Source organism: Mus caroli, chromosome 8 (genome assembly GCF_900094665.2).
Source record: "Mus caroli chromosome 8, CAROLI_EIJ_v1.1, whole genome shotgun sequence".
NCBI lineage: Eukaryota > Metazoa > Chordata > Mammalia > Rodentia > Muridae > Mus > Mus caroli.
In genome coordinates, this window is record NC_034577.1 from 53,582,165 (window position 1) to 53,594,898 (window position 12,734).

Here is a 12,734-nt window from a genome sequence, read left to right on the forward strand (position 1 = left end):
CATCCCCTCCCCCCTCCACCTGCTCACCATCCCACCCACTCCCACTTCCTGACCCTGGCATTCCTCTACACTGGGGCATAGAGCCATCATAGGACCAAGGGCCTCTCCTCCCATTGATGACCCACAAGGCCATCCTCTGCTACATATGCAGCTGGAGCTATGGGTCCCACCATGTGTTTTCTTTGGTTGGTGGTTTAATCTCTGAGAGCTCTGGGGTTACTGGTTAGTTCATATTGTTGTTCATCCTACGGGGCTACAAACCCCTTCAGCTCCTTGGGTCCTTTCTCTAGCTCCTCCATTGGGGACCCTATGCTCAGTCCAATGGTTGGCAGAGAGCATCCTGTATTTGTCAGGCACTGGCAGAGCCTCTCAAGAAACAGCTATATCAGGCTTCTGTCAGCAAAATCTTGTTGGTATATGCAATAGTGTCTGGGTTTGGTGACTGTATATGGGATGGATACCCAGATGGGGCAGTCTCTGGATGGCCTTTCCTTCAGTCTCTGCTCCACTCTTTGTCTCTGTAACTCCTTCCATGGGTATTTTGTTCTCCCTTCTAAGAGGGACCGAAGTATCTACATTTTAGTCTTCCGGAACTTCTTGAGCTTCATGTGGTCTGTGAATTGTCTCTTGGGCATTCTGAGCTTCTGGGCTAATATCCACTTATCAGTGAGTGTACAACCATGTGTGTCCTTTTGTGATGGGGTTACCTCACTCAGGATGATATTTTCTAGTTCCATTCATTTGCCTAAGAATTTTGTGAATTTGTTGTTTTTAATAGCTGAGTAGTACTCCATTGTGTAAATGTACTACATTTTCTGTATCCATTCCCCTGTTGAGGGACATCTATTGACATACACTAAGGCTAATTCCAGAGTTTCAGTTTTGATGAATAAGTATGTTTGTAATATGCCTAAGTAGATTATTTGAGGTATATTCCCAGGGTTATTTTTGCTAAACTATATGTTAGTTGCATTTTTATTTTTTAGGAAACTGTATGTGATATCCATGGAGGCTAGACTTAATTGACATTCCTACCAATAGCATATGAGAGTTCCTGGCCTAACAGCATTTGTTGTTTTCTCCCTGATAGCCATTCTCACTAGGATTGAAATCCCAATATACTTTTGATTTGCATTTCCCTGGTGCTAATAGTATTAAACATGTTTAATGTCTTTAGTGGCCATTGGTACATAGTCTTTTGGAACTATTGGTTCATTGCATTTTCCCATTTCATGAAGACTTTAGATTTTAAACTGTCCCACCTGTGTATTCTTTTTATTTCAGTTACAGTTTATTTTGTGTTTAATCCTAAAACACATACCTTCTTATTAATATTGCTCACCCCCAACCCCCGTTGGATTGATTATTCTTTGGGAAGCCTCACTTCCTGCAATAATGATGGACATGGCCTAAGAATTAAGTAGTTAGGAGTTCTCTTACATCTTTCCTTATTTCATTCAAATGTTTTTTGCTCAGTAGTTTATTTTTTGCTTCTTGTTGTTAGAGCAGAGGCAGAGGAAGCTAGGTCTTAAATGAAGACTACTTGGTTGCATAACTGTTTATCATCTTGATTATTGTTACATCTTATAAAATATTAATATTCACACCTTACCTCTTGGCATGTTGCAGAAACACTTAGATTTTACTTTTATAACAAATTATATTATTTTACTTTTGTGAAGGCAGTCTTTTAAAATTATAGGTAATTAAGTAAAGTTTACAAAAGCATACTAATTGCATTACTCAGGAGAGGGTTGTATTTCTATTCTGTATTAATGAAAAAGAACTGTTGCTCATTACTGATATTCCCCATTCCTGTTACCTATCTGTTTTATAAATGTGCATTTATTTTCTGGATTTTAGTTTGAAGCTGGAAACATGAAAAACTTGGTACTGAAGATAATCTCTGGATCCTTTCCTCCAGTGTCTCCACATTACTCCTATGATCTCCGCAGTTTGCTCTCTCAGTTATTTAAAAGAAATCCTAGGGATAGACCATCAGTCAACTCCATATTGGAGAAAGGTTTTATAGCTAAACGAATCGAAAAGTTTCTCTCACCTCAGGTATGTGTCACGTTACCCCTAATGTTAAACTGTAAGGTTCTGGAACCTAACACAAGGACTGTGGTGATCACCACAGAGCCTGGGCTGGGATGCTCTCCTCAGCCTGCATTGGTGGTGCCCTTTCCTTTCCCACTGTTTATAACGGAAGTTATTAAACCTTCCTGTGCTTCACGTTTCTTACCTCTTACCTGTAAGCTATGAGCTCATGGGTATATCAGTATTGTAGAGTGGCTGCAAGAATTAAACAATAATATACTACAGTGCTTTCTGTCTAGTATATACTGCTCAAAGTCCTTAATATGCATTATCAACATATAATTGATTACACTAGGTACATATATCAACAAAATTTACATGATTATGGTTGTCTTTGACAAGGTGATTGGAAACTATGGTTATATGGGCAAATATAAATGTATATACTATATTGCTGTATCACATAATTTTTCCTCTAGTGTTCAACATAGGTGCAAAACAAATATTTGTGGAAATAATTTATTTGGTAGGTTTTATAAAAAAATTTGTCAGATCAAATGCCATCAATTACTCAAATGTGATCACCTAAAATTGGAATTATTTGACTTTCATGTTTATGGTAGCCTATATTAATTTAATCTGCATTTAATTCTTTTGTAAGTAAGATAGGTAGCAAAAGCATAATCATACAGCTTATATGTGCTTCTGGTTTAACAGAACATTCCAGAGAACAAATGCTATTCAGAAAACAAGACATGCTCAGTTAGCTAACTAAACTGTGGAAGTCCAAGATTACTTATATAAAACATGGCAACAATCTCTGAAATGTGATGTTTTACAACACTTCTTTGTTAAAAATAATTCTTTCAAAGGCTGTTTTGATGTAATGTACTGTTATTTTTTGGCAGCAACCAGATAGGAAACAAAGGCTTCATTTAATCTTATTGAAGCTACCTCCTTACCAGTGTAGTTAGAGCATAGTCTCAAGACTACAACACTGCAGTTCACCTTCCAGGCAATAAAAGGGAAATGTTGAAGCACCAGTTACCAAACATACTGTGTAAAAGGGAGACAGATTAGGGTTAATAACAAATAGAGTATCTGATAACATGTGCTTGGTATATTTCGCCCCTTCCTTACTGGTATTTAAGCACCACTTGGATTTACAAAATCTTGCATTTTGTTCCATAGAAAGAAAGAAAAAAAGAAAAAGAAAGAAAGAAAGGAAGAGAGAAAGAAGGAAGGAAAGAAAGAAAGAAAGAAAGAAAGAAAGAAAGAAAGAAAGAAAGAAAGATAGATAGATAGCACAAATTTATGTTTTCTCACCATGGAGCCCAGCTCACTACAAGCCTATAATCCTTCTGCTTCAGGCTTATGAATTTCAGGATTACAAGACAACTTTTATTTTCAAGACAGTAGCTTTCATTACCATTAGCCAAAATTCGTGGGGCCCAGTTCTCATCCTTGTATACCCTAATAACAGTTTCCTGCATGTGGCTTCACAAATTAGGGTAGGCTTTGACTCATTAGGAGTGCAGTTTTTGTCCATTATAGCTGTCTATGAGGAAGAGTCTGCCATATCTGAATAGTCCAACATCACAGCTTTTGGTCACCTGTTGAACACTTGCTGTGAGTAAAGAATTAAGTTTTACGCTTTCAATGATAAGTAAGCTTTTAATTCAGATAGCCACATGCTGGTAATGGACAAGATTCACATGGTATTTCAGGATCTTCTTGAGCTCTGTATATTCCATCTCTCAATTTATATGAACATTTACATACAAAAGAAAGATCCATATTTGAAGAACTGAAGAATTACTCATATTGAGGGCAAATTGGAGATCATAAAATACCCATTGACCAGGCCTAGGATACTACAAAAATCCTATAATCTTAGCTGCTCGGGAGGTCTTGAGGAAGGAAAGATTCCACGTTTAAGGCAAGCTCCAATTTTTGGAGTCCCTATCTCAAAAGTGGTGTTGGCAGGCTGTGAAGAGTACCCAGGATGTAGGTTATTGGTCGAGTACTTCCCCAAGGGTGTGGAGCCTTGGAGTCAGGAGTTTCGTAGGACACAGAACAGATGCCTCTGTTTTTCTAAAAAGCGGGAAAAAAATGCCTGTGTTCAGAAGAGAACTTGTTCTCACATATGTGCCCTGAATTGTTTTTTTTTTTAAATATTTATTTATTTATTATATGTAAGTACACTGTAGCTGTCTTCAGACACTCCAGAAGAGAGTATCAGATTTCGTTACAGATGGTTGTGAGCCACCATGTGGTTTCTGGGATTTGAACTCAGTACCTTTGGAAGAGCAGTCGGCAATCTTAACCGCTGAGCCATCTCACCAGCCCCCTGAATTGTTTTTGAACCAGACTTCTGCTCATGTTTGTCTTCTGCCACACTAAGTCTCAAACACAGAACACGCAGTCCTAGAGGAATTTGCTGGGTTCATTCACTACCTTCTCAGCCTCAGTGACTGAGGCAGAGCCAGAAAATTTATGTGTACTTATAGGATTGATAGTGTTGGTTTGAGACTTTCAGTCCTGTCAGAGGGGTTCTTCAGTAGGAAAAAAATAATCTTCTCAGGTTGGAGATTTGTGCCTATTGGATGTCTTTTCTACTGAGCTCTACTTCTCTGGAAAAATCGAGAAAATTCACTTAGCATTTCCACCAATAAGATAAAAAATAGCTCAGATTGAGTTAAATCTTTGTTTGATATCATAATTTGATATCATACTGGAAAAATGTAAGTGAAAGAGAAAATTACTTGTGGAAAGTGTAAATGCTAAAGAGTGAGTAATAAAATATTTATAATGTTAAAAGAGACAGACACTGAAAATATCTATCCAGTGACATGTTTGCAGATGAGTGTCACTCATGTCAGGTGGTAAGTTGATTCACAGTAAATTTAAATGGCATTTCCAAGAGAGCATCTTTTGAAGTGACACGTGAGAACTTTTGACATAAATGAGGCTGTGGATGCATATAGAACTCAGCGGTCCCTCCACAGATAAAGGTTTTGTTAAGTTGCTAAGATACAAAAAAGGCAAGTAACATGCACTGTGTATTAGTCTAGTTTGAGAATGAAAGACTGGAGAAGTAATAGAAATGCATTAGTAAGATTAGCAGGGGTAAGCAGTTAGCAAGAGAAGAGTTTGCTGGCTGCACTACTGGATTTTAATCAGCTTATTTAGCAACGTTTATGATTGGAAGAAAAATACATTGTGACTGATAGGTAGCTTTTTTCTTTGTTTAGGAAACAGATTTCATTTATTTTTATTTTCTTTTATTTATTGATTTTAAAAATTATTGTAATGAACTATCTTTTTTAAATTTCTTTTTTTTCATTTATTCACTTTATATATCAATTACTGCCCTCATCCCTAGTCACTCTCTCTCATAATTCTTCCTCCCTCTCAGTTTCCCCCTCCCTCAGTCCTTTCCTCATCCCCCCTTTCTCCTCTGAGATGGTGGAGGCCCCACCCCCACCCCCCACCCCCAGGTATCTCCCCACCCTGGCATGTCAAGTCTCTACAAGGCTAGATGCATCCTCTCCTACTGCCAGACAAGGCAGCCCAGCTAGAAGAACATTTCCCACAAAAGGCAACAGCTTTTGGGCTAGCCCCTGCTCCATTTGTTTGGGACCCACACGAAGACCAAGCTGCACATCTACTACATATGTGCTGGGAGACCTAGGTCCAGCCCATGCATGCTCTTCAGTTTGTGGCTCAGTCTCTAAGAGCCCCCAAGGGCCCAGGTTAAGCTGACTCTGTTGGTCTTCCTGTGGAGTTCCTATTTCCTTGGAGGGCCCTCAGTCCTTCCCCCATCTGTTTCATGAGAGTCCCCAAGCTCCATCCAGTGTTTTTGGGTCTCTGTATCCCTCTCAGTCAGCTGTTGGGTGGAGCATCTCAGAGGACAGCTTCGCTAGACTGTAAGCATAAGAGTATCACTAGTAGTGTCAGGGATTGGTGCTTGTTCATGGGATGGGTCTCTAGTTGGGCCACTTATTGCTTGGCCACTCTCCCAGTATCTGCTCTGTCCCCTGTTCCTACATGTCTTGTAAACAGGATAGATTTTGAGTTGAAAGTTTTGTGGATGGGTCAATGTACCTATTGCTCCACTGTGGTTCTTGCCTTGCTTCTGGGGGTGGCCTCTTCAAGTTTTACATTCCCATGCTTTGAATAACAGCTAAGGTCGCCCCCATTGATTTTTGGGTGCCTCCCATTTCCCAGGTCTCTGGCATGTCCTCAAGTTGCTCCCTTCCTCCCTACCCCCACCAGTTGCAGATTTCCATTCATTCTCATGGCCATTTGGCCATCTCTTCTGTCCCTCGCCACACCTGATCCTGAAACAACACCCATCCCCACTCCCAGTCAGTTCCCTCCTTCCTTCTGCCTCCTATGACTATTTTATTCTCTCTTCTAAGTGGGATTCAAGCATCCTCGCTTGGGCCTTCCTTCTTGTTTAGCTTCTTAGGGTCTGTGGAGTATGCATGGTACCTGTAGTTTATGGCTAATGTCTACTCATAAGTGAGTACATACCACGCATGTCTATTTGGGTCTGGGTTACCTTACTCAAGATGATATCCTTAAGTTTCATCCTATGCCTGCAAAATTCATAATTTGTTTTAAATAGCTGAATAGTATCCCATTGTGTAGATGTACCACATTTTCTTTATCCATTCTTTAATTGAGGGACATCTAGGTTGTTTCTAGTTGCTGGCTATTATGAATAAAGCTGCTATAAACATAGTTGACCAAGTGTCCCTGTGGTAAAGTGGGGCATCTTTTGGGTATATGACCAGGAATGGTATAACTGGATCTTGAGATCTTAGTTTTCTGAGAAATAGCCAAGTTGATTTCAAAAGTTATACAAGTTTTCACTCCCACTAGCAATGGAAGAGTGTTCCCCTTGTTCCACAATCTTGACAGCATGTTCTATCATTTATTTTTTATCGTAGCCATTCTACGTGGAATCTCAGAGTTGTTTTGATTTGCATTTCTCTGATGACTAAAGACTTTGAATATTTCTTTAAGTGTTTCTTGGCCATTCAAGGTTCCTCTGTTGAGAATTCTTTGTTTAGCTTTGTACTTCATTTTTAATTTATTTATTTGGTGGTTGTTTTGTTTATTTTGTTGTTTTTATTTTTTTCAAGGCAGGATCTAACTATATAGCACTGGTTGTTCTGGAACTCGATGTACTAGGCTGGCCTCGAACTCACAGAGCTCTGTCTACCTGCTCTTCCTCCATAGTTCTGTGACTAAAGGTGTGCATCACCGCACTCAGAGTGATATCTTTTCTAACATTTTCTTCTCTTTCAATCTAAGCTTATTGCAGAAGAATTTTGTCTAAAAACATTTTCAAAGTTTGGACCACAGCCTCTCCCAGGTAAATTACATTTCACATGAAACTTTTCATCTGTTTGTAATACTCAAGACTAGATATGCTACAAATAGATAGAGAAAACAAATTGGGATGGTTTTAGAATAAATTTAATGTAAAGTAAATACTAAATTTCTTATATAGTGTTGCACAATATAAGAGTTTAAAGCCGGGCGTGGTGGCGCACGCCTTTAATCCCAGCACTCGGGAGGCAGAGGCAGGCGGATTTCTGAGTTCGAGGCCAGCCTGGTCTACAAAGTGAGTNGGCGGATTTCTGAGTTCGAGGCCAGCCTGGTCTACAAAGTGAGTTCCAGGACAGCCAGGGCTATACAGAGAAACCCTGTCTCAAAAAAAAAAAAAACCAAAAAAAAAAAAAAAAAAGAGTTTAAAAAGTTTTTATTTGCTGTCTTATTTAGATGAAATCTGACTTGAAAATCTTTATCAAAGCTTAGTTGAATTTTGAGAACATTGTCTAAAATATAAATGTCTCACTAAGGTATAAATTGTTATGTAAAACATTTTTCTTTAAGAAATATTTTATATTCTAAATTTTTAAAAGTAAATTATTGAGAGGCCAACTATTTTACTAAAAGTAAGTTTTATTTCAATTTTGACCATTTGATTGGTCATTCTCCTACTGTATCTAGAGAACTCATTTTTTTTTAATATATTCACAGATAGCTGCTACTATGCCCTATAGAGGTGTGGGTGTGGGTGTTGTGCTCATGTGTGCATGTATGGGCACATCGCTTGCTCACAGCCCAGTCTTGTGGGAGCATTTTTTTCAGTTGAGGTTCCCTTTCCCAAAATGACTCTAGTTTGTGTCAAGGTGGCATAAAACTAGCCACATACAAAAAACACAGTTTCATAAAAGTTGACTACATTGTATGACTAATGTGTGGTTATAAAGAATTTTTTAGAAGAAACATTATTCCAATTTTAATAAGTACTTTCATGTTTTGACATATTTTCTTGTCATAACATGCTCAATGAGTTTGAATAAGACTATATTATAAACAGTTTTTATACCCAACATAATATAGTGAACATTTTCTAATAAATTTTTCTTTCAAGATGAATTTAATGTTAGCTTTTCATTGTGATCTACCATTTAATTTTTTTCTTTCTCCTTGTAAAAATGAATACTTTTTGAAAGAGATTGATTTAAATTATATTAGTACATACTAAAAATCCTGAGTTATAGAGTGGGCTGGAAAAGAAAGAAAGTAGCTCCTCAGGCTGTGGGGAGCTTAACCAGAGGGACCTTTACAGATGTGGAAAACAGGAGGTAAGAAAGGGTTTGGATTAGGGATGGGGGGTTCAGACTATTTGACTTGCAGTTCTTTTAATTGAAGTTTATCTATTTTCTGGAACTTTGAGGGGGGAGTCTTAGGTTATTCAGTTCTTGTGACAGCTTCATAGGATGCATTTTTTTTTTTATAATTTTGTTTTGGGTTTGGTTTTTTATTTATTTATTTTTAAAGATTTATTTATTTATTATATGTAAGTACACTGTAGCTATCTTCAGACACTCCAGAAGAGGGCACCAGATCTCGTTACGGATGGTTGTGAGCCACCATGTGGTTGCTGGGATTTGAACTCTGAACCTTCGGAAGAGCAGTCGGGTGCTCTTACCCACTGAGCCATCTCACCAGCCCCATAGGATGCATTTTACATACATACATATATATATACGCACACACATATATAGATATACACAAACACACATATATATATATATATATATATATATATATATATATATATATATATATATATTCTACTGTACAATTTATCCAGAGAACTCAATTTTTTAATATATTTACAGATAGTTGATACTATGTCCCACAGAGGAGTGTGTGTGTGTGTGTGTGTGTGTGTATGTGAAAGGGTGCAGGTCTGGGTACATAGTGAGCCTATGTGTATGCCAAAGAACAACTTTAGGAGTCATCCTCAGACATATCCTTCCTTGTTGTAGAGCTAACCATTAGGTTATACTGGCTGGCCAGCAGGCCCCAGGGCTCTGATTGTCTCTGCTTCCCCATTAATGAGACTATAATGGCACACCACCACTCCTGGCAGTTTTATATGTGTGCTAAGGAGCCCTCATGCCTGTAAAGGAAGAGCTTCCTATGGAGCTACCTTCCCAAATGCAAAAAGCTTAGAATAGCTACCTTCCCAAAAGCTTAGAATAGTTAGTCTTATTTTTTTTTTAAAAAATTGATATTTGCTAAAATGAAAATGAAAAATTACCGTTCTTGAAGACTTTGGCACTAAAGATTCAATGTAAAGAATTACTAGAAAAGAATTGCTTGTCTTTTCATCTAGGTAAAAGACCAGCATCAGGACAAGGTGTCAGTTCTTTTGTCCCTGCTCAGAAAATCACAAAGCCTGCTGCTAAATACGGAGTGCCTTTAACATATAAGAAGTATGGAGATAAAAAGTTACTTGAGAAAAAACCACCCCCAAAACATAAACAGGTAAGATTCTTTTACAAACTGCTTGGTATCAAGTTCAGCATGACCCCATTCAATAACAGCTCCATGAGGTATCTTGATACTCAGAGTAGTCTTCATTGCCTTCCTAAGGAAAGGTGTTCTACTTCATCCGTCCTCTCTACTTAGGAGCCTTACAGAAGCACTGGACAGCCATTAAGTAAATACACTGAGTAAACAACCAGTGTAATAAAATGTAGCGTTATAAATGAAGTCCTTCTTGAACATTTGATGTATGCATAGAAGTAAGACTAATAAGTAAGTAACAATACCTTTGGTATTGTTGTAAAATAGTAGAACATTTGTGTATTTCAGAATTCACAGTCAAAGAAATCAAAGTCTTAGAGCTGATTGGATACCAGCAGATATCTGAAGAAGCTGTCTTTGTGGCACTGCTGAAATTCAGCTGGAAACTGACAGGGTATAGGCACAACTTTTGCAAGGTACCTGCAGGAGTGAGTGACACAGTGTCTTCCCACATGCTGCACTAACAGACAAGAAGCACTGGGCAAGAGAGACACTCGTTCCTTCTGTAGTGTCTCCTTCACCATCTGCTAATGTGCAGTGAGCAAAGGAAAATTGTTAGCATGCCTGGCTGTGGTAGTGGAAGCAGGGCTGTATACAAGGGTAATGTAACTGGCACGCTGGCTTTATCTGTTTTATTTTTCCAACTATGGACCAGTGCCATTGCATCCTTTTCTCTCTTTGGTCATCAAAAGAAAGCCAGGACTGAAGACCTTCCTATTTCTTGATCTTTAAATTCTCTAAGGCTCTGATCATACCCTAATCGTCACACCTCAATATTACTGATAGATCTGATCCTCTTCTCTTCTCTTCTCTTCTCTTCTCTTCTCTTCTCTTCTCTTCTCTTCTCTTCTCTTCTCTCTTCTTTTGTTTTCTTTTCTGTTTTGTTTTAAAAAAGAATTTCTTTGTGTAACCCTGGCTGTCCTTGAACTCCTCTGTAGACCATTCTGGCCTTGAACTCACAGAGATGCACCTGCCTCGGCCTAGAGTGCTGGAGTTAAAGACACATGTGCACTACTGCCAGACAGGTCTTTGGTAGTTTTTAAGTTCTTCAACCACATAGTTTCTTGTATGCCAAACCTTTAAAGATAATACTTGCTCATTTTTCTTTGGAACTTGGCTTGTCCCTAACCTCTCTAGCATTCTCCTGTGGTGTCTTTTTCCTAAAGCTGGACCTAGGTAGTGTGGTCATGCTCTCCTATTGACAGCAGACCCTGCCTGCTCCAGTGCTCATGATTTCCTTCTAGACTCTGCATTACCCGCTTCTGAGCCGTGGAAGGGTCATCTGCAGACCCATGTTCTTTTTAAAGAGTTTAACATCTGACTCACTCACAGTCTTCTTTATATTATCATAATTTTAGATGGCTTCAGGATCCCCCAAAAGATGATATAATGCATACATTTTATATTTTTGCTCATTCTCATTTATTTACCTTGTTTGTCACCTTACTGTTGAGCATTCAAGGAACATCAACTCTATCCTTCCATTTGTTCTAAAACTCCTGGTAGTCATCACTGAGTGCTCTTTTGGTACTGTGTGCTCTTAGCAATGCTTTCACAATATATTGAGTTGTTTCTTATCACTTCTTCTGATTTAGTTCTAGCCACTTTCGTTCTCACATAGGTAATAATGTCTTAACTGGTTTTCTGCTTCCATGGTTTGAAGGCTGAGAAGACTGACCACTGTGTTAGAGTGAAGCTCAGTTTTTCACCTCAGTCAGCGGCCCCTTGGCAATGGGATGCTCCTCAGAGCCCTCTGACAGCCTTCTGACCTCTCAGAGCCTCATTTCCTACTTCTTCCATACTGGTAGATGGCAGCCCTGAACGAAACCATTTTTTTATTATCAACCTGCTCAGTGCTGCTTGAAAAATCATGGATTTTTTTCTTGCTGTTTTCTTCCTGTGATAATTTGAATGAGAATGGCTACCATAGGCACATATATGTGAATTCTGTCCGCGGTGGGTAGGACTGCTTGGAAAGGATTAGGATGGATGGCCTTGTTGGAAGAGGTGTGTCTCTGGGGGCAGGTTTTGAGGTTTCAAAAGTCTCATGTGATTCCAGTGTTCTCTCTCTGCCTCAAGGTTATGCACCAAGATGTGAGCTCTCTGTTGTTTCTGCACTCTACTCTGTCCATGTCATTGTGGACTCACACCCTCTGAAACTATTACCCAAATTAGACACTTTCTAAGATGCCTTGTTCATGGTGTTTTATCACACTAATAGAAAAGAATAATAAAAGATAACTAAAGACAGTATCTGTATTCACAATTCACTTTGTGATTATACCGTATCAATAATAGCTGTCCCTTTCCCACATTTGTAATCTACGTTGGGAATCTACTGTGCTTTGTTTGTCTCCACATTGTTATTATCAAATGCTTGTTTGTTTAGTAATAGTGTTTCTCCTATCTCTGTGTATAAACCTCAGGAGTATGAAGGTTTTATTATATTGGTCACCAAAAATTGCCACTGAAAATATATCCTGACCTGTAATAAGCTTTCCATAAATATTTATTGAATAAGTGAATGAATGAGTGATAACTTAGGCATCAAGTCACTTTGAGACCTTAGTTTTTTCAAAGAACTGATATCCAACATGTTAGTGAAACTCATGTTAGAAAAATCATCTTCTCTTTATTTGTACTTTTAGTAAGATTTTGTTTTTACTTATATGTGTATGATTGTTTTGCCTGCATGTACGTTTGTGCACTGCTGCATTTGCAGTGCCCATGAAGACCAGAAGACTGCATTGGATCTCCTGAGACTAGAATTACAAATGGTTGTGAGCCACCAT

General features: G+C 38.5%; 1 protein-coding gene across 10 annotated transcripts in view; it reads left to right on the plus strand.

Moving 5' to 3' along the window:
- Nek1 (NIMA related kinase 1) overlaps positions 1-12,734 on the plus strand; it is a 134,614-nt gene that overhangs the window by 33,932 nt on the left and 87,948 nt on the right. For all 10 annotated transcript variants that reach the window (XM_029480465.1, XM_021169624.2, XM_029480470.1 and 7 more), the window contains 3 exons: positions 1,864-2,064; positions 7,366-7,426; positions 9,749-9,900. In XM_029480465.1, coding sequence (XP_029336325.1) covers positions 1,864-2,064; positions 7,366-7,426; positions 9,749-9,900 — 414 coding nt within the window. The remainder of the gene's footprint in view (positions 1-1,863; positions 2,065-7,365; positions 7,427-9,748; positions 9,901-12,734) is intronic.